The 22,581-nt window shown below is 41.8% G+C and overlaps 2 protein-coding genes and 1 long non-coding RNA gene across 3 annotated transcripts in view; 1 reads left to right on the top strand and 2 right to left on the bottom strand.

Moving 5' to 3' along the window:
- The window catches only part of MRPL42 (mitochondrial ribosomal protein L42), a 61,779-nt gene extending 59,113 nt beyond the window's left edge, over positions 1-2,666 (bottom strand). The window contains exon 1 of the mRNA XM_031650667.1: positions 2,518-2,666. The gene's annotated coding sequence lies outside the window, so the exon portion shown is untranslated. The remainder of the gene's footprint in view (positions 1-2,517) is intronic.
- Positions 2,667-2,859: 193 nt separating this feature from the next.
- Positions 2,860-22,581, top strand: part of UBE2N (ubiquitin conjugating enzyme E2 N) — a 36,922-nt gene continuing 17,200 nt past the window's right edge. The window contains exon 1 of the mRNA XM_003906952.4: positions 2,860-3,251. Within this exon, the coding sequence (XP_003907001.1) occupies positions 3,222-3,251 (30 nt within the window). The 5' untranslated portion in view covers positions 2,860-3,221. The remainder of the gene's footprint in view (positions 3,252-22,581) is intronic.
- LOC116268911 lies at positions 18,700-21,787 on the bottom strand. Its single transcript, XR_004176156.1, has 3 exons — positions 21,702-21,787; positions 20,593-20,655; positions 18,700-18,848 (listed from the first exon to the last, which is right to left on the bottom strand). It is a non-coding gene; the product is annotated as an uncharacterized LOC116268911 (long non-coding RNA).

The following is a 22,581-nucleotide window of genomic DNA, read 5'->3' as shown; positions in this document are numbered from 1 at the left end:
ACCTGCTCTTCTAGAATGTATCCTGTTCCACAGGCTTTATATGAATCAGAAGTTCAGATTTTCGTTTCCAGATGAGTATAGTGTGAGCTGTCCTTAAGAGGGAAAACAACAGAAAAAACAATTCAGAGAGACAGGAAAAATGTGTATGTTAAAGTGTTAATACTCTCAGATGGATTTATGCCAACAATCCAATCTCTACCAAACAAGGTTATACTATCAAGTTTTAAAAATATGGTTTCCTAAAGAAAAATGTACATGGTTCTATCAAATTACAAAAAAATGAGTGATTGCTAAGTGCTGTGTACTGTTCTAAGTACCGTATACAAATTACGCAATTTAAACTTCACAACAACCACATGAAGGTAAGTATATTTAATAGGTGAAGAAAACGAAGGACAGAGAAATTAAGCAAAGTGTGTTTTCAAACCCGGACTAGGGGCTCCAGAGCTCTCACTCTTAACCTGAATGATATTTATTGTCTGTTCTGATAGAAAATAGACAAAAGGAGGCCGGTTGGAGTGGCTCACACCTGTAATCCCAGAATTTTGGGAGGCGGAGGCAGGCGGATCACTTGAGGCCAGGAATTCGAGACCAGCTTAGCTAATATGGTGAAACTCCATCTCTACTAAAAATATAAAAATTAGCGGGGGGCGATGGCACACACCTGTAATCTCAGCTACTCTGGAGGCTGAGGCAGAAGAACTGCTTGAACCTTGGAGGGAGAGGTTGCAGTGAGCCAAGATCATGTCACTGCACTCCAGCCTGGTTGACAGAGTGAGAGACTCTGTCTCAAAAATTTTTTTTTGCTTTGCTTATCGTTTCTTGTTCTCGTTTGTTCAGAATTTTTTGCCGTTAAGTGTTAGTATCTATCAAAATTACCCCTGATGTTTAAATGCAGATTCCCAGGTCTCAGCACTGACCTAGAGAATTAGAATCCCTGGGAGAAGGGCTCCAGCTGCAGGAATGCTTTTTTAAAAAAAACAAAAACAAAAACAAAAAACAGTGACCTAGGTGATTCCAAGGCGGCTATGAGTGGCAGTTTCTTTTCAAAGTTGGCCACAACCATACTTTCCATCACATATATGCTGCTAGTTTCTAGACTCTTGCAGCTCCCCTTTCAAGAGGTGGTGTCCACGTCCCCTGCCCTTGAGACAGGGGGGGTTTTGTGGCTGGCTGACTGATGGATTATGGTTATGGTGATGCCATGTGACTTCCACGAGGCCATGTGATTTCCATGGCTGGGTCAAAAAATGAGATTTAGTGCCCATTTTAGCTTGCTAAAACACTTACTCTTGGAGCCCAGCCACCATGCAATGGGGAAGCCCAAGATGCCCCGGGGAGAAGCCCACTTGGAGTGAAACTAACTCACCAGCACCAACTTGCCGGCCTTGTGAACCATCATGGAAGCCAATCTTCTGGTTGCACAGAATGATGCAGCACAAGCAGAGTGCCCCTTCCTGCCAAGCCCTGCCCAGACTGCAGACCTACACACTCCCAACGCAATAGCACTCTGCCTTTCTGCCTACCAGCATGAATTATCATGGGTCCTCTATAAAATATTCTGAAAAGTGTCTTTGTCCAGTTTCATTTACTTTTGCAGATTCTTCTAGTCACAGAACCACCTATTGCAGACTTCGGGTTATTTGAAATTCTCATTATTACCTCTGAACCTTGGCTTCTCATCTAAAACGTTCTGTTAATAATAGAGCCTACCTCATCTGTTTTATAATTAAATGATGTATTAAATTTATGTAATCATTTAGCATAGCGCCAGCACAAAATATTTCTTACTGTTCTTAGTTGGTTTCTTGTATTCAGAGTTCCAGTTTCTTTAGTGCACTATTTTTTCTTTCTCATAGCTCAATGCCATTTCACAGGCCATTTCCTATGCTTGGCATACTCTTCCCTACAAGGTCAGATAGGTTCTTACTTATCATTTAGGACTCCACTTATTTAAGGCTTCCCTGAGTTCTCAAGCAGTTAATGCCTCTGCTAAAACAGCACCTGGGAGGAACCTCTACTACAGCCCTTAACACATTGGATTGTAACTAATTGTTTACTGGTCTCTCTTCTCCATTGGAATCTAAGTTCCTGGAAGGCATGGTCAGTCCCGTCTTCATTTATTCACCATCTACTGTCAGTGTGCTAGGAAACACTGTGGTTAAGTAGTTAAGGGCCAGGTCTTGGCAGATCTGCCTGGGGACAAAACAGCTCCTTGGAAAAAGTTAACTCTCTAAGCCTCATTTGTAAAATGGAAACAACACCTCCTCTATACTATTGCTGTGAAGGTGAAGTAAAATGCTTGCAAACAGTCCATCACACAGCAAGCCATCCGTCATCAGGATAAAATGCTTCCCCAACAATTCAATTTTCGGGCACCCCCATTCTAATTCTCTCATAGGACCTCGCACTCTGGGTAATCTCTGGTTTACGGATTACTCTGGGTTCTTTAAACCTCTCCTTGGTCATTCTTTCTGTTAACAATTCTGAGTCTCAACCGTTAGGTCTAGGTCTTACCGCCTCCAGCTGGCTCCAAACCCTTTTCCTTCAGTCCACCCTGGGCCTACGGGGCGTGTCAGAGGCCCGATTTATACAATTTAAACATCAAAACTCCCCAACAGGGTGGGAGTAACTGGAGAGACCCCCAGTCAGAGCTTTGCCACTGAGTTTCGGTCTTGCCCTCCCTTTGAGGAAGGAGCAAGACGATCAGCCCCACCGCAGTCGTTCACTGCAGAGCCAGCAGGGAACGCGCGCAATGCAGGCTGAACTGAATGAACGAACGCGTGAATGAATGAATGGGCTACGTCGTAGGCCAGGCCTCTGTTACGTCGGCCACCGGCGCGGGCGTGGCCACGGTTAAGAGAGCGCGCGCGCGAATCGCGCGGTACCACCGTCGCGGGCAGGCTCGGCCACGAGCGCCGGAGCCCCGCGCCTCCCCGCGAGGCGTCTCCAAAGTCCCTGCCCCGCCGCGGAGCGTCACTTCCGCCATCCCCGGCCGGGTTTGGGGCGGGGCGCGCGGGGGAGGGGGCCAGGTCGGAGGGAAGCCCGCCCGTGCCCGAGCCCGCGCCTGAGCAGGGACTACATTTCCCGAGGGGCCTAGGCGGCGGCTGCGGCGACGGGCGCGGCAACGTCCCCCGGAAGTGGAGCCTGGGACTTCCACTCGTGCGTGAGGCGAGCGGAGCCGGAGACGAGACCAGAGGCCGAACTCGGGTTCTGACAAGATGGCCGGGCTGCCCCGCAGGATCATCAAGGTAACCGCCCAGGCCAGCCTCCAGCTCTTCGCTGGACTCTCTTCGGCTCAGCTGGGCAGGCAGCGCGGCCTCTCGCTGCCTTCGGCCCGCGGCCCGCGCTGGGAGGCCCGAGGCGGCTCGGAGAGGGCTTGGCCGCGGCGGCGAGGGAAGTCGGGTGCTGGGGAGGGGGCGCCGGGGAGACTTCCGGCCGCGGCGGGGCAGCGGGACAGCGGGGACCCGGGGCTTCCAGGCGCGCCCGTCGGGCTAGGGAGTCCTGGCCGGCGCCCCGGCGGAGGGTGGGGCGGCAAGGTTGCGGGTCTCTGGGCTTGGGCGCTGGCCTCCGTAGCTTCTGAGACCACCCCCCCGCCGGAGGCCGCGGGCGCGCGGGAATCGCGGCGGGGCTCGGACTCCTGGCGGGGGTTGTGGCCTGACAAGGTCCCTCGGCAGCCGAGCCCCTCTTCTCGGCCCCGACCGGGGCGCGGAGGTGCGGCAGCCGCGGGTACAGAATGAATGAACCCGGAGGGTCAGGCCGGGCGGGGCCGTGCGCCCCGGGAAGTGGCTCTGGGAGGCCCGCGCGTCTTGCCGCGGTCAGCACATGCTCGCCCCTGGTTGCCGCGGCTGTCTGAGTCCGGGGACGGGTCCGCGCCCCGCTGCCCTTGCTTCCGCGGTCTCTCTCTTCTAAATACGTTTCCGCTCGTTTATCTCTGCGAAGTGATTTTACTCTGGTTGGCAAACTCTTTCAGAGCTGTTCCGAGGAAATAGTTTTAACACAAGGGTCGGGGAGGGCCGCAGTTATGGGGGATTCTCTCTCCTCTCTTCTCTCCTCTCCTCTCTTTTTCGTATACATGAGGCCTCGCTATAGTACCCAGGCGGATCTCAAAACTCCTGGCTTCAGAGATCTTCCTACCTTGGCCTCTATGGGGGATCTCGTGAAATCTTTTGCCTCTCAATTTTGTGTGCTTTAATTATTAGTTGGCTATTTATGAATACTGTGCTTTGACAAGTATATACGGAACCATGACATTTTCGATTCTTTGATTTTGTAAAGTCTTCACCAAATACCGACAAGTCTTCCGATGTGAGATATTCCTTGTCATCCACAACAACTACACCTTAAATTTTTGAGTCAGTTTTTATGAAGGAAATTAGTTGAACATTTATGTGGCTAAATGCGCCAGTTAAAGTGACTCAATTGCAGCATCATTTTGCTTGATATAACCTGGTGAACGTGTATGTTAGTCTTGTTCATTCTTGTAAAATCTATGAGGAGGTGCATACTAAGTGGAAGACTTTCAATTGGATGATGTACTGTATACTGCTTCATCCAATTGCATTTAAATATATCTGAGATGAGGGTGATGTCACTGACCTAAGGGTGCTTGAAGCAGAGAAATAAGATATTTTCGTATGGTAGAAATTACTAGAAATGAGAGAAGTATAACAGATTGTCAGGGAGCCTTGGAGTCTAATAATGTGAACCTTCATAGTCCGAAATTTGTTGTGTGTGGATTTATCTAGGATTCTGTCCAAGGAGTTTTAATTGTCATATGTATTGGCAGGTCCTTACAATGTGGTTTTAGTTATAATGCAGTCACATGGTCCCCAAAGATCATGTTTATTGAGGCCCCAGTTGAAAAATGAATAGGGAGTGATAGAGCCATTTACCAAATATCCTTGTTTTTGTTGTTACTTAGCTGATTGACTAAGTACATAATGGAAGTTGACATTCATGATAATTCTCTAAATACATAGTGAACTAAAAATTTAACATGCATTTTTCTATTTTTGATTATGAAGATATGCCCGGTAATATGAAAGCCTTGGATGAAAAAATAAATTCTGTGGAACCTTGTTTATAAATTTACAGAAATGGTTTAAGGCAATAAGATGAAGTCCTCATGATTCAATTCATTTGGCACACAGTAATTTAATTTGTACTGGGCATTTACATTTTGCTGTTCAAAATAAGACAGTAGTAACTCATACTGTGATATATAATCTTAATTTTACGGTATCTTGTTGAGAACATCTATCTATTGAATGGTACCTTGATTTGGGTTTTATCTTGTTAGTTTAATGTCATTTATAGCTTAACAGGATGGTTTTCTCCAATCCTTACGGAAGACTAAAATACTAGATTTTCAAAAGTGTCCATGCTTGTGTTACGTAGGTTGTTCCATAATCAGTGACAATGCTTTAAAAAAAATCAGAATTTATTTTTAAAAGTTGCCTGTTTTCTGTCAATCACTATACAAAGTTCTATGTGGTGGATGGGGGTAGCAGTATTGTCCTGAGGCAATAGGGACATGACTTTCTTGATTGAACTGTTAATTTGTTTTATTTCTGGGTGATCTTTGACTTTCTTTTCTTTTCTCTTTTCTCTTTTCTTTTCTCTTGTCTTTTCTCTTCTCTTCTCTTTTTTTGAGACTCATCTCACTCCGCTCCCAGGCTGCAGTGCAGTGGCAGGATCTTGGCTCACCACAGCCTTGATCTCTTGGTCTTAGATGATCCTCCCAGTTAAGCTTCTTGAATAGCTGGGACTGCAAGATGCATGCCACCACACCCAGCTAATTTTCGTAGAGACAAGGTTTCGCCATGTTGCCCAGGCTGATCTCAAACTCTCGACCTCGAACAATCCACCCACCTCAGCCTCCCAACGTGCTGGGATCACAGGCGTGAGCCACTTTGCCCCGCCTGACCTTTGACTTTCAAAAAGGATGAAATTTGATGTTGATTATAACATCAGTATTACCATTCTCATCTAATGAAAATATTAAAATAAGATGGTTTGATTTGCATGACTGTTAATATGATGCTTTCTAACTTATAATGATCATTATTTACATTTGTAAATTTCTTAACCATTTGATTCTTACAGACATTTTTGTGAATATATTTTGCAGTCTAGAAACTGACTTAAATGACTTTCCTAAGGTAAAGCTGGTAAGAGGCAGAATTTGGATCTTGATTAGTGTCACATTCCCCTGTCTCTTGTTACTGTAAAATGACTAACTCTACAAATACAAGATGATTTTCTGGACTACTATTCACCGAGTTACTATCTCATTTAGATTCCTGTATCTAATCCAGTAGCAAATTCTGTAGGTTCTGCTTTCAATATATATACTAAATCAGACACTTTTCTCTCCGTCTCTTTCAAACCTCTGTTCACTTCCATCACTTACTGCCTGGCCTGCTGTATTAGCCTAATTTGGAGCAACAGTGTTATCTTCTTAAAATATAGACCATGTTACTCCCCTGCTAAAAACTCTGTAGAGGTTCTCCATCACACTTACAGTAGAATCTTGCCTTTTCCCGCCATTAGCTGTAAGGCCATACATTCATCTGGGATCTGCCTACTTCTGAGTGCATCTGCGCTTCTCTCCTTGGGTCACTTCACTGTAGTCACACTGTTGCTTTGGTGTACCCTGAACAATAAATGGTTGAGCTTATTCCAGTCACAGGACTTTCCTCCTGTTTGTTGCATTGCTTGCTTTGTCCACTTGTTCCGTTCTTAGCTCATATGTCATACCCTCTACCTAACCTGTCCCATATAAACCAGTTTTCTTTTTCCTTCCCCCGCAATTTTATCCTCCTATCTCCTTTTCTTCTGTATAAGTGCTTATTACTGTTCAAAGTTATGTTATTTACTGTTTATTTCTCTCTATTCCCCATTAAACCTTCATTAAGGACTCTTGGATGTCCCACATATTGCTCATTCATGCCTAGACCAATCCTTGGCGCATAGTAGATACTGAAATATTGATAGACTAACTGAATAGATGAGCCTTAATCTCAATGAGCAATAATTTGACATTGTTACTGCTTAGTATATTCTATCTGAACCAATGTCTGAGCTAAAAATTAAAGCTAGTCTCATTTTCCAGCCATAAGCTCATTTAAAAACAAGACATGAGTCTTTTACATTATTTCTTTTTTGTAAGCCTACTCTGCTTATGTATTTTTTGTTATTAACTAGGAAACGCACGTAGAGCATATTTGAAAGGTTCTGAAGGATACATAGAGAATCCCTCATCTGGCCTTCAGCATTCCAGTTCTCCTGCTTAGACAACCACTGTTTTTGTTTGTTTGTTTTTTGAGATGGAGTCTCCCCGTGTTGCCCAGGCTGGAGTGCAGTGGTACAATCTTGGCTCACTGCAAACTCCACCTTCCAGGTTCAAGTGATTCACCTGCCTCAGTCTCCTAAGTAGCTGGGACTACAGGCACGTGCCACCACGCCTGGCTAATTTTTAGTAGAGATGGGGTTTCACCATGTTGCCCATGCTGGTCTCAAACTCTTCTCCTCAAGTGATCCACCTGCCTCAGCCTCCCAAAGTGCTGGGATTACAGGTGCGAGCCACTGCACCTGACCTCAACCACTATTTTTATTGTGTATCCTTACAAAAAGACCAGAGCAACTTTCTGCTGTAAGTTAGGCTGCTGCTTCTCATGCAAATACCTTGATTCCCTTCTCTTCCCCTCTAACCACCTGTGTATCTTCAAGTTGACTCTTTTTTTTTTTTTCTTTTCTGTTTAAGAGACAGATTGTCACTTGGTTGCCCAGGCTGGAGTGCAGTGGCTTTTCACGGGCGTTATCATAAACTGTATACATACAGCCTCAAATTCCTGATATCAGGTGATCCTCTATCTTCAGCCTCCAGTATCTGGGATTACAGGCATGCACCATAGTGTCCCGCTTTGGCTCATTTTTATTTTTTTTTTCAGAGGACTGTTTAATGGAACCTTGCGGGTGGACTTTTTTTTAAAATTTTTTTTTTTAATTTTGGAAATTTAATACTTTCTCAATAGAGATGGGGTCTTTTCATGTTGCCTAAGCTGTTCCCGAGCTCCTAGGCTTAAGTGATTCTTCCACCTTGGCCTCCCAAAGTGCTAGGGTTACAGGCATGAACTGCCGTGCCTGGCCTAGACTTTATTGTAACTAATTGCTTATTCGTAACTTTCAGATTGTTTCCTAAATTGTGCTATATAAACAATGCTGTAATGAAGTTTTGTATGTATGGCATTTTGCACAAGTGTGAATGATACTGAGTCTTGGTAGTTCTGTTTTAAGCTAGAATTTTTAGTTTCGTCTTTCTGCCTTATCTCCTGGACCAAGCTCTTTTAGTCAATAAAAGTGACTGAAGCTGGACACGGTGGCTCACACCTGTAATAACAGCTCTTTGGGAGACTGAGGCCCAAGGATTGCTTGAAGCCAGGAGTTGAGACCGGCCTGAAGAACATAGTGAGATCTCCATCTCCACCAAAAAAAAAAAAAAAAAAAAAAAATGAACAGTTAAAAGCTTAAAGTCATAAAGGTTAAGAGGTACCTAAAAAAAAAAACTCTCAAATGAGAGGTTCTCCATAATCCTGTCATAAAGAAGGATCACTTTCGGGAACCGATAAATGAGATCTATAGTTATGGCCTTGGTCAAAACCAAATCTGTTTCAGCTTTACATGTTAAATTGATATAGTGACTGACATTCCTTTAATCGTCTTTTCAAAATGAATCGTGAGGGCTGGGCACTGTGACTCATTCCTGTAATCTCAGTACTTTGGGAGGCTGAGGCGAGAGGATCCCTTGATTCCAAGGTTTCAAGACTGGCCTGTGCAATATAGTGAGACCTTGTCTCTACAAAAAGTAAAGTGAAAATTAGCTAGGTGTTATGGCACACATCTGTAGTCCCAGTTACTCAGGAGACTGAGGTGGGAGGATTGGTTTGGCCTAGGAAGTTGAGGCTGCAGTGAGCCTAGATCACGCCACTGCACTCCAGCCTGGGTGACAGAGTTAAACCCTGTCTCAAAATAGTAATAATAATAATATTGAAAATGATAAAATACAGTCTTGGGAAAAAGTAGTTAACTTACCCTAGGGGTTGACTTATTTGATTAAAACCTAGTGAGTCAGCCTGCTGGAATTAGAATTTTACCAGTCTTTCCCAAAATTTATTTTATGTCTCCCTTCCCCACCGGTCCCTTTTCTATGGTGCTGAAAAATTTTACTTTAAAAAAAATACATTTAATTAATTTTTCTCACTCTGTCACCCAGGCTGAAGTACAGTGGAAAAATTTACTTTTCTATTTAGTGTGATTTAGCCTCAAATTCTTAAAAATCAGATATAGTCTGATTTTACATTGAGACTTGAGTTTACTTTTTTAATAATTAGGTTTTTTTTTTAAGTACACGCATTATTTTTTCCTCTTACTGTTTAAAAGCCACTCATCTGATAGGTATTCTAGTGCATAAGGTATTTTTTTTGTTGTTGTTAGAAAAGTGATTTAGAAAACTCACCTTTTAAAAAATTTATTTATCTATTTATTTTATTTATTTTTTTTGAGATGGAAGTCTTGCCTATTGCCCAGTCTGGAGTGCAATGGCATGATCTCGGCTTACTGCAACCTCTGCCTCCCAGGTTCAAGCAGTTCTCCTGCCTCAGCCTCCAGAGTAGCTTTCCTCACTGCCCCACCGCTCTGTCTTGGGCTTTTTTTTTTTTTTTTTTGAAATGAAGTTTTGCTCTCGTTGCTCAGGCTGGAGTGCCATGGCGTGATCTCAGCTCACTGCAACCTCTGCCCCCTGGGTTCAAGCGATTCTCCTGCCTCAGCCTCCCTAGTAGCTGGTATTACAGGTGTGTGCCACCACACCCAGCTAATTTTTGTATTTTTAGTAGAGGCGGGGTTTCACCATGTTGGTCAGGTTGGCTCGAATTCCTGACCTCTAGTGATCCACTACCTCGACCTCCCAAAGTGCTGGGACTACAGGTGTGAGCCACCATGCCCAGCCTACCTATTGTTTTAAGCTCTGAAAATACTTGTCTGATAATGTCTTTTTCCAGCTAAAAAAAGGACTGGAAAAGTTACCATGATGTTTCAGAAATATATCTACCTCCGGGTGGGGACAGGGGCACTTAGCCAGGTATGGTGGTTAATGCAGTAATCCTAACAGGAGACCGAGGCAGGAGGATCCCTTGAATCCAGGAGGCCGAGGCTGCAGTGAGCTATTAGTGGCACCACCGCAACCCAGCCTGGGTAATAGAGGCAAGATCCTGTCTCTAAAAAAAAAAAAAAAAAATTAAAAAAAAACATGATGAAGATGGATTTGATATAAATTGTAATTAAAATCACCATTGGAATTTAAAAAAAGCTTGTATAGTAAAAATTTGACCAGGAACAGTGGTTCTTTAGTTCTCTCAGTTGTCTCATTTAAGAATTTTTCTGACCTCTTCCTAGGAAAAAAAGCTACTTTTTTAATGTATGACTTCTGGGGATTCAGATTCTTGCCAAGTTTATTTGTGGATTCCCTAGGTCTCCATGTGCTCCATGTTAAGAATCCCTGGACTGCTTTTGGTAGTGATTAAACTTTCAGGCTCTAAAGATACTGTTTTAATATACTATCTAATGTTTTGATTATGAAATGTGAGCATAACTGAAAGTAAGTTAAAAATAGCGGTCAGTTCAGTATTCTTTTTTAAGCTCCTCTGTGTCAAGCAGTTCCTTTAGTCCAGATTGATCAGCCCCTGCACAATTGAAATTAAGTTTTGTCAAATTATCAAGCACTTTAGTATTCACTGTGCTAAATGACTGTGACTAGAAATGTTACGCATTTGCTTTGCTGAAGTTTAGAATTTTTTCCACACGTGTTAATGACCAGTCTTAAAACCAGAGGTTTTTTTTGAGACGGAGTCCCGCTCTGTCGCCAGGCTGGAGTGCAGTGGCATGATCTTGGTGATTTTTTTATTGCTCTATAACTTTCTTAAGATTCCTTTATAGCTTATACTGAGGAAAATGTTAGTAAGTAGCTGGTTTGTGTGTGTGTGTGTGTGTGTGTGTGACTCTTAAAGACAACTAGATTACCATCTTAGTATGAGGTAGGGACAAAGTGGTTTTAGTAATATAGGGCGATCCCAAGGCCAAATATCAGTTTTCTGTAACATTGTAATTTGTCTGTCTATTATCCATTCATAAGATGTGTTTCAGTTCAATTAATTGGGCATTCATTGAATTCATAATATGTATTTACCAGTAAGCCAGGTGAACAAGAAAGGCATCCCTGTGTGATGGAAAACACAGTTATGAAACAAGAAATTACAGTAAGGTGTGTTATAAAAGAGGAAATACACAGGATTTACCATAGTCTAAGGATGAAGGAAAGGTATCTGTTGAGGAAGTGAGAAAGTGTTTTTTGTTTTGTTTTGTTTATTTGGTTTTGAGACGGAGTCTCTCTCTGTGGCCCAGGCTGGAATGCAGTGGCGCGATCATCTTGGCTCACTGTAACCTCCGCCTCCCAGTCAAGCCATTCTTCTGCCTCAACCTCCTGAGTAGCTGGGATTACAGGTGCACGCCACCACACCCTGCTAATTTTGGTATTTTTAGTAGAGACAGGGTTTCACCATGTTGGTCAGGCTGGTCTCGAACTCCTGACCTCGTGATCTGCCTGCCTCGGCCTCCCAAAGCGCTGGGATTACAGGCATGAGCCACTGCGCCCAGCCGAGGAAGTGTTTTTAAACTTGAAGAGTAGAGTTGGCCAGGCCAAGAGAAGGAGGGAGTTTTGGGCACATGGGGCAGCAGATACGAAAGCTAGAAGGAGAGACAGAAGGCATGGCATCTATCTAGAAATATAGTATGTGATGGATAATAGAATCAGGGTCTCATCAAAAGTAGTTATTACTGTTTAATAACTGTGTTCAAAGAGTTGGCATCAAGAATTGTTAGGCAAACAAAGTGTTTCTAATTGTGAAATTCATATTTAGTCTGTGAACTATTCATCCGTGTGCAGTGTGGCAACTGTTCCTGAAGTGAGGTTGGTCATACAGTTTTTATTATGTAAAAATAGATACCTTTCATTGGCATTGTGTACCAGGCACTGTTCTCAGCATATTTCATGCATTAATTTACTTAGTTCTAATTGCAGTTTTATGATGTATGGATATTAGTATTATTCCAATTTTATAGCTATGGGAACCTGCACAGAGGGATTTACTAATTTGTAGAGCTGTGATTTGAACCCAGGTAGTCTGATTCTGTAGACTGTGGGTACCGAAGATAGAATACACCAGAACATATCTATTCCTAGATAATAACTGGCAGTGTATGTGTTTTTATACTGTACCATTTGGACACATGAAGTGGAAACATGTTTAAGAACAGGATCTAAGTGCTTAGCTTACTTGTTTTGGGGTTGTGTTTTTTGTTTGGTTGGTTGGTTGGGTTTTTTTGAGATGGGGTTTTGCTCTTGTTGCCCAGGCTGGAGTGCAATAGCATGATCTTGGCTCACTGCAATCTCCACCTCCCAGGTTCAAGCGATTCTCCTGCCTCAGCCTCCCGAGTAGCTGGGATTACAGGTGGCCACCACCATGCTCGGCTAATTTTTGTATTTTTAGTAGAGATGGGGTTTCACCATGTTGGCCAGGCTGGTCTTGAACTCCTGACCTCATGATTCGCCCGCCTTGGCCTCCCAAAGTGCTGGGATTACAGGCATGAGCCACTGCGCCCAGCCATGTTTTTTGTTTTTTTCTTTTAAGATAGGGTCTCACTGTGTTGCCCAGGCATGATCATGGCTCACTGCAGCCTCAGCCTCCCGAGTAGCTGGGATCACAGGCATGCACTACCATCCCCAACTAATTTAAAAAATATTTTTATATATATATATATAAACATATATATATATAAAATATATATTATACATATATATAATATATATTACGTAGAGACAAGGTCTCCCTATGTTGCCCAGGCTGGTTTTGAACTCCTGGGCTCAAGTGATCATCCTGTCTCAGCCTTCCACAGTGTTGGGATTACAGGCATGAGCCACTGAACCTGCCGCTTTGTTTTTTTTTTCTTTTTTTTTTTATCAGAAGTCTCTTTATTGTAATTTAATTAAAGACTTTCCGGCCGGGCGCGGTGGCTCAAGCCTGTAATCCCAGCACTTTGGGAGGCCGAGATGGGCGGATCATGAGGTCAGGAGATCGAGACCATCCTGGCTAACACGGTGAAACCCCGTCTCTACTAAAAAATACAAAAAACTAGCCGGGCGATGTGGCGGGTGCCTGTAGTCCCAGCTACTGGGGAGGCTGAGGCAGGAGAATGGCGTGAACCCGAGAGGAGGAGCTTGCAGTGAGCTGAGATCCGGCCACTGCACTCCAGCCTGGGTGACAGAGCAAGACTCCGTCTCAAAAAAAAAAAAAAAAAAAAAAAAAAAAAAAAAGACTTTCCTACAAACATGTAGACCCTGTTTAGTAACATAGTTCGTAACATAGTTCACCTTAAGATGGGATGCCTCTGGTCTGGATAGCATATTCTTTTCCTCCCGCTCCCCACCCAGCCAGTCCTGAATTTGAGGAAGTTTGTGGTTCTGGTGAAAAGAGACTCTTTGCTACTCTTTCTTACCAGCAAAATATACAGTCTTGAATCACTTAACAATGGAGATACTTTCTGAGAAATGCACCATAGGCAATGTCATCATTGTGTAAACATCATAGAGTGTATTTATACAAACCCAGATAGTGTAGCCTGCTACCCACCTAGGCTATATGGTATAGTCTGTTGATCCTAGGCTACCAACCTGTATAGCATGTTACTCTACTGAATATTGTAGGCAGTTGTAATACAGTGGGAAGTATGTGTGTATCAAAATAGGAAAGGTATAGTAAAAATCTAGTATGAAAGATAAAAAATGGCATACCTGTATAGGGCACTTACCATGAAGGAAGCTTGCAGTACTGGAGGTTGCCCTGTGTGAGTGAGTGGTAGTGGATTTGAAGGGCTGGGACATTACTGTACACTGCGATAGACTTTATAAGCGTTGTACACTTAGGCTATACCAAAAAATTATTTTTTTAAATGTTTCTTCAATCATAAGCTTTGGCTTACTGTAACTTTTTTATTTTATAAACTTATATTTTTAAACTTTTGATTCTTTTGTATTAACATTTTTGTATTAAACATTTTGTATTAAACATTTTTAATACATTTGTATTAAACATTTTTAATACAGCTGGGCGCGGTGGCTCAAGCCTGTAATCCCAGCACTTTGGGAGGCCGAGACAGGCGGATCACAAGGTCAGGAGATCGAGACCATCCTGGCTAACACGGTGAAACCCCGTCTCTACTAAAAAATACAAAAAACTAGCCGGGCGAGGTGGCGGGCGCCTGTAGTCCCAGCTACTCCGGAGGCTGAGGCAGGAGAATGGCGTGAACCCGGGAGGCGGAGCTTGCAGTGAGCCGAGATCTGGCCACTGCACTCCAGCCTGGGTGACAGAGCGAGACTCCGTCTCAAAAAAAAAAAAAAAACAAAACAAAACATTTTTAATACATTTGTATTAAACATTTTAAATAAATGTTTAATAAGCATTAATAAACAGATTTATTAACAGATTAATTATTCATTAATTAACAGATTTATTTAATAAACATTAATCAGATTTATTTAATAAACATTTTTAAACATTTTTAATAAAACATTTGTATTTAACATTTTTGTATTAACATTTTGTATTAAACTTTTGATTCTTTTGTATTAACATTTTGTATTAACTTTTGATTCATTGTATCATACAGCTGTGCAAAAATATTTTTTCTTTGTATCCTATAAGCTTTTTTCTCTGTTACAGTCTTTTTTAAAAAAACTTTTTTGTGAAAAACTAAGACACATACACACATATTAGGCCTATTCAGGATCATCAGTATCACTGTCTTCCAGCTCCTCTTCTCCTACTTGATGGTCTTCAGGGGCATTAACACACATGGAGCTGTCATCTCCTATGACAACATTGCCTTCTGGAATGCCTCCTGAAGGACCTGCCTGAACCTGTTTTACAGTCAACTTTTTTTTTTTTTTTTAATAAGCAGAAGGAGTACACTAAAATAATCATTAAAAGTATAGTATAGTAAATACTAGGCAATAGGAATTTTTCAGTTCCATTACAATCTTAGGGGACCACTGTCTTTCTTACAGTTCATCATTGACTGAAACTCACAGCGCATGACTGTATTTAAAGTACCACTGAATCAGATGAATTTTAAACAATATTTTTTTTCTCAGTAAGCCTAAAAATATATTAGAATTATCTTGCATTCATTTATATATCAAGTTGAGTTTTGTATTTTCTTTCTTTCTTTTTCTTTCTTTTCTTTTCTTTTCTTTTTTTTTTTTTTTTTTTGAGACAGTCTCCCTCTGTCGCTCAGGCTGGAGTGCAATTGCGCGATCTTGGCTCACTGCAACCTCTGCCTCCTGGGTTCAAGGAGCTCTACTTCCTCAGCCTCCTGAGTCGCTGGGATTACAGGCATGCACCACTACGCCCAGCTAATTTTGGTATTTTTAGTAGAGACAGGGTTTCACCATGTTGGTCAGGCTGGTCTCAAACTCCTGACCTCGTGATCCACCCGCCTTGGCCTCCCAAAGTGCTGGGATTACAGGCATGAGCCACCGTGCCCGGCCTCTACTTTTTCAAATAAAGCACACTATCTAGGACCCTGTCTTTATTGTTGTGGTTCAGGTAAGGGTTAAACTAAAAGTGCTGCAAGCTCTATTCAGGGGTCAGCACCGACTATGATTAGAGAAGTACTTGGCCAGACCTTGCCTATTTCTTCTCCTAGTTTAATCGGCAGGGCTGCTGATGTACTGACAAGGATGCCAAGACAAGAATGTACTGGCTATTTTCTCTGAACACTTGTTTCTAGTCTGAATACTTAGTTCATGGTTTTGCATCGGAATTATCTGGGGATGTTTGTAAATATAACATTGCCAGCCCAACATATTTTTGTTGTTTTAAGAGCTCCTGATGATTTTAGTGTACACTTTGCAGAAACACTGGTCATATGTGTGCTTGGCTTCAATGCAAAGATGGGTAGGATGGGAGACAAAAGTAAAATCATACAGCTAGCGCTGCTTTGTCTATAGAATACAAAGGCATCAATGGGAACACCAAAGAAGTGACAGGCCGGCCTGGAAAACCCTCAAGATTGGTTTAGGGAAAGGTTTTTAGAGGGTGATACTGGAGCTGAATTTTGAAGCATAAGTAGAAAAGTAGAGTAGGGGGAGTAGATTGTCATTCTAGGTTAGACATACCTTACCCAGGAGATATTTGAGCTAAGACTGTGTAACTTGAGTCAGCATGTCTATGCTTGGATCACAGATACTTAACTTCAAAAGTAATCTTTTAATTTGAAGTTTCTTTTCTTCAGAAGTGTAGTTCATGAATATAATTCATTACTAAAAATTCTGTTGGCTGGGTGCGGTGGCTCATGTCTGTGATTCCAACACTTTGGGAGGCTGAGGCAGGTAGGTTGCTTGAGCCCAATAATTCGAGAACAGCCTGGGCAACATGGAGAAACCCCATCTCGACAAAAAAATACAAAAATTAGCCAGGTGTAGTGGCACACATCTGTAGTCCCAGCTACTAGTTGGGAGGGTGAAATGGGAGGATCACTTGAGCCTGGGAGGTTGAGGCGGCAGTGAGCCAAGATTGTGCCACTATAGCCTGGGTGACAGAGCAAGATCCTGTCTCAAAAACCTGAAAACTCTGTTAACATGCTGTAAATATGTTATATACTAAATAGCCAAATAATAGATATTAATAAATTATTCCCCTTCACTTACTTTTACTATTCCAATCTAATTCATCGGTAAGATTCCAAAATCTCACTGAATATTGAAGGAAAACTCAAATGCTTCGTTTATTTTTTTGAGGTGTAATTCTCATACCATAAAATTGAGCCACTCAAAGTGTACAGTTTAGTAATTTTTCATATATTCACACAGTAGTACAACATCATCACTTGCTAATTCCAGAAGATTCTTGTCACCCCAAAAACAAAAACCCTGTACCCATTAGCAGTCACTCTACCTCCAACCCCTGGCAACCATTTATCTGCTTTCCGATTCTATGGATTTTCCTATTTTGCGCACTTCATATAAATGGAATTATACAATATGTGGCCTTTTCTTTCTGGCTTCTTTCATTTAGGATGTTTTCAAGGTTCATATATATTGTAGCATGTATTAGTACTTCATTCCTTCGTAAATATTTTAGCCAAGTGTTTTCTAAATAAAATCTTTAAAAAAGTGACAGTGCTGAAGGGAAGCAAGGTAGAATTTTTAGGAGATAGGTAATCTGTATTGGCTTTCATAAAACTAGTCACATTTGAAGCCTGCATTGCTTTAGAACAGGGGTTTTCAACCTTTTGGCTTCCCTGGGCCACACTGGAATAAGAATTGTCTCATGGCTGGGCACAGTGGCTCACACCTTTAATCCCAGCCCTTTGGAAGTCTGAGGCGGGCTGATCCCTTGAGGTCAGGAGCTTGAGACCAGCCTGGCCAACATGGTGAAACCCTATCTCTACTAAAAATACAAAAATTAGCTGGATGTGGTGGCGCACGCCTGTAATCCCAGCTACTTGGGAGGCTGAGGTGGGAGAATTGCTTCAGCCTGGGAAGCAGAGGCTGCAGTGAGCCAAGATCATGCCACTGCCCTCCAGCCTGGGCGACACAAGAAGAAAAAAAAAGAATTAGGCCACACATAAAATACACTAACACTAATGATAGATGATGAGCTTAAAAAAAAAAAAAAAATCTGCTGATGCACCCATGAGAGGGGAGACAGCACTGTTCTCTCTTGCAGTTTTCCCTTAGCAGCCCCTTATCTGCAGACTTAAACTAGGAGCCCCTGGCAGAGTCCCACCTCCAGCATCATCAAGTGTAGAAGGAAAGTGAGAGACATTGATTGACTTTATATCTGATTTACTAGTTTCCTAAGGCAGAGATTTTAAAGATAGAAAACTGCCTGGCCTGGCCCAGCCCATGATAGATAGGGATGGGTAAGAAGCCCCTGAGATGTGGCAGTATGTGACCTGACTTCAGACTTGTCAGATTAGGGGTTTTATAGGGTTTTTTGCTCTTGTTTTGATTAAGCTTGTTTGACGTGCAGGGTGTCTCCTGTGTTCCAGCCACCTGATTTCCTTCCTCAAGAAAACTAATGTTTACTTACACTATTTAAATTAGTTATTCCCAGGGCTATTTTTATGACTTTTTTTTTTTTTTTTTTTTTTTGGGATGCAGTTTCACATAATACATGGCAGGCTCGTGTTGCTAGGAAAAACTGATTCCAGGATTTAGATTCTTTGAGTGTATTGTTGCATTCTTTCGGAGGCTCAAGCTATCCACATGAAGTAGACGAATTTGACCCAGTATTATTGTCCATGGGTACTCTAGTGTAACACATCAGCCCTAGTATGAAAGTTTGTGCTTATTTCAGTTACATTAAAATCTGAGTTGTTGCCGGGCGCGGTGGCTCAAGCCTGTAATCCCAGCACTTTGGGAGGCCGAGACGGGCGGATCACGAGGTCAGGAGATCGAGACCATCCTGGCGAACACGGTGAAACCCCGTCTCTACTAAAAAATACAAAAAGCTAGCCGGGCGAGGTGGCGGGCGCCTGTAGTCCCAGCTACTCCGGAGGCTGAGGCAGGAGAATGGCGTGAACCCGGGAGGCGGAGCTTGCAGTGAGCTGAGATCCGGCCACTGCACTCCAGCCTGGGCGACAGAGCAAGACTCCGTCTCAAAAAAAAATAAAATCTGAGTTGTCTGGATCATTTCCTCCTCTGGCTTAGTAGTGCAGGACAAGATAATCTGAAATCATAGAAGAATAAAAAATCTGCTGAGTTATTTACTCCAGCTGGATCTCTTAAGACTGTTCAAATTTCAGACCTAATTGGTAATCTGTGAAATATTAAAGTCTCTAACTAAGCTGTTTCATTTCAGATTCTTCCCAAAACCTTGAGATGGGAAAGAATCATCTTTAATGTGTCAACTCGTGATTATTGAGGCAATGATCATTTTTTTAAGTAGAGGAAAATGCTTATTAGATTGTTGAAGCTGCTTAGAGGGGCAAAAGAAACGATAAGGCTGGTATCTCTGGTGCTTCGTATTTGGATCATTTAAGTGTATGACCTGTGAGGGATGGTGTCAAAGCTAAGACTTTTGGACAGAAGTGTGAAATAGTTTGTAAAGATTGGGTTTGGAGTCTTGCAAGTCTTTTCTTCTGCATACTCCTGCTCTTTATAGTCACTGCCTGGCTAGGCCTACCAGTTTTGGAAATTCTTGAATTTCCTTTTTACCCAGTCAGTAATTTTCTTTACTCTGTGGGATTGGTCTCAGGTAGTTCTGCAGTTGATCTGTTCATTAACTGGTAAGAAATGCGAGACACACTGTGGTGTCCAGCATTGGGTCTGCAAATGTTAGACACAGGCGTTGATCTCTAGGAACTAGTTTAGTTGGAGAGACAGTAAGGTAGGAAAGTGTGTAAGGGATGGCTTACAGAAGGTTCATTCCTACTGTTGTCTGTTGCTGACCTCTTAATTGACAATTGACTTTCAAGATGGTAGAAATGCTGCTTTTCATGACTAAAATAATGTTTTATGGCTCAGAGAGCCTTACTTCCTAATTCTCTAGCGTAAAACACTAATTTAGGGAATATGAAATGTATGTTTATGTATGGCAGGAGCAAAGAATCTGAGGCCAGACTCTGAGTTTGATTTCTAGCTCTGCCAAATAATAGCTTGGGTAACCTCATTTGACCTCTCTGCTTCTTTATCTGCTTAATATACTAATCTAGCTCTATGGTAATTGGAAGGATCAGAGTGTAAAGAACAGATCCTAACATAATACTGAGCTTTATGTAGTGTTGGTTATTACTGTTTTCTAACTTGGCAAAGATGCTGCTTCACCATAAACATAAAAAGACTGAATGTCTTCCTAGTGTGTGGGAAAATGGTTTGTTCATTTACGTATTTGTTTCACAAAATAGATAACATTAAATATAACTCTCTGAAGTGAGGCATAGATTTTGTGAAAGCACAGTGAATGTTCATTTACCAACAGTGAAGAGCAAAATCGGATGTTTTGGGTAAATAACATTTTGATTTTATTAAAATTATATATGTAATCCATTTTCTGTGGGTTAGGTAATAAGTTTATCTTTGCAACTGCTAAATTGAAGTTTTATTTTTTAATCCAAAGTATTTAGGCCCTTTCACTGTATGACTTCAAGAGGTTCCATTTATGCAGACTGTCATACGAATGGTCCTCTCCCGAAAGCTGTGCGCTATGGTTAGCCCTGCCAGAGGATGCTTACTGGGAGGGAGACAGCCCTCCAATATCTGCATGCTTTCATGCTTCCTAATTTATCTCAGAGTTAGTATGCAGAGTGTGAGAGACTATTTTAATTTTTCTTTCCTGATGGTTTGGATTTTATACAAAATTGTGTTACTGGCACAATTGAGAATGCAAATCTGAGCGAAATGTAACTTGTTTTTTGTTTGCTTCACTGAAAAGTTCATCTGCTCTGCTTCCATCTGTTCTTGTCTTGCCTTACCTATTACGGAGTCCTCAGGCGTTAAATTTTGTTGTGATTGCTGCATTTGAAACCAGAAGTAACCTGAAGAAAAAGGGTCGAGTAAGTAAATAGTCACTAGCTTGTAGGCCAGGAAAAGTACCTGTTTATGCCATATGGTTTTTAAAGAATATTGATTTGTCTGTAAATCAACCAGCCTTGAGGAAAGCAGGCTACAGTAACACAGGAGTGAAAAAATGTGGACATATTAAACTGTTTTTAAGGGCTTTTGTCTTTATCAGAACAAAAAATATAAACATTCTAGAATGTTAATTGGATTTTGGTTATTAGGAGAATGGTTAATTTTATTTAGGTTAATTTTGTGTATTTAATGAGCAAGTGAAAAAAACAACTAGGGAAAAAAGCAGGTGCCCTTGGCAACAAATTTTCTCTTTATTTAGATATTGAACGTTGGCATAAATACCAGTATTACAGTTCATAATATCTTTCTCCTTCAGCAGGGAAGACTAGAACAGTAATTATAGGCCTAAAGAATATTATTACAAAAGGGGACCTTCCAGTAGAAAGAAGCATATAGCAATAAGATTTAACTCATTCTAATAATAATAAAGTGTTCAGTCAATTTTAGTGCTAGAGAGAACCTTTTAAATGTTCAAGGGGCGTTTTAGAAGGCTGGAGAGGTAAATGATTTGTCTGTGGTCACGTATCACATTGGTACAATTAAAATTGGAACTAAATTCAGATGTGCTAACTCTTGAGCGCCCCCACCCGCCCGGCCCGCCCTTCCCTGCCCTGCCCTGCCCTGCCCTGCACTAGGTACACCAGGCTCTGCTTAGTTGAATTAACTGTAGTGTGAAATTAGCTCCTCCTTTACAAGCTCTTAAATAGAAGTTCTTTGATAAAGAGATTAGTTGACTTGTATGCTCTCCTCTTTTGACTTCATTTAATCCCAAAGAGATACTGAGCTTCTTAACTTCTTTACCAGCCCCCCAACTCCCTCCTGCCCTGGTCTGTTAACTCTTACCTTTTCTTCACTTCCTTTCCTATTGAGTTTAGACTTTATTTTTAGCAACCAACAGAAGCCAGCTTGGCTAGTTTAAGCAGAAATGATACTAAGAATTATTAGGTACCTCACACATTCTTCAGGAGGGCCAAAGAAAAGAGGGAGCCAGGAACTAACTTCAGAATCACATCACGGTGATTTCACTGCTCACACTGTGTGCAACACATTCTACAGTGTGTGCGGTGTCATTGTTGATGTCAAGCACAGAATGCTACCACTAGAACTCTGTTGCTATCTTAGTGGTAACCACTGCAGTTCTCTCCAGAATGGGTTATTTCTTTGCTTGTGATGCGCAGGGAGTGCTGCCATGCATACTACCAACCTCATTTTGCCCTAAATGCTTCCAGGCAGTCCTTTCGTGTGACCACAGGTTAAGTTTTTCTTTTTCTACAAGTTTCTTTAAATTTTTACAATTTTCTTAATCTCCCAGCTCCAACATTATACTAAGGAGTGGGAGCTAAAGGAACATATGAATGAGTGGGGGAATTTTTTAATAGTTAACATAGACAGATGACTAAAACTACACATAAGGGCCTGAAATGAATTACCAACTTGAAAAACCAAGTAAAATTTTATGAAAGAAGAAAACCCACAATCTACATCATTTTTTACATAAAATGGATTAAAGAAAAAAACAAGTTCATTAGTTTTTGCTAATCTTATGATTTTAGTGTTCACCACATAAAACAAGCTTTTAAAAATTTTCCCTAATTTTAATTCAGGATGAATACAGAAGAACATTTCCTACCTCACCTGCTAAGTTATATACCCACTCCCAGAACCTAAAATATGCAATGGGTTTGTTAATAGTGCCTTGAGGACCATGGCACACAGCAATCCCAGTGAACTGTGTTACTAAGCTAGGTCCTTTCTTTTCATTCAGCATTCTGAGACATCTCTGTCAAATCATTCCTGAGATACAGAGTTCATTAAGATAGACAGCTACA

Source organism: Papio anubis, chromosome 9 (assembly GCF_008728515.1).
Source record: "Papio anubis isolate 15944 chromosome 9, Panubis1.0, whole genome shotgun sequence".
NCBI classification, from domain to species: Eukaryota; Metazoa; Chordata; class Mammalia; order Primates; family Cercopithecidae; genus Papio; species Papio anubis.
The sequence above is the reverse complement of the archived record's forward strand: the minus strand, read 5'-3'. Positions and strand labels throughout refer to the sequence as shown.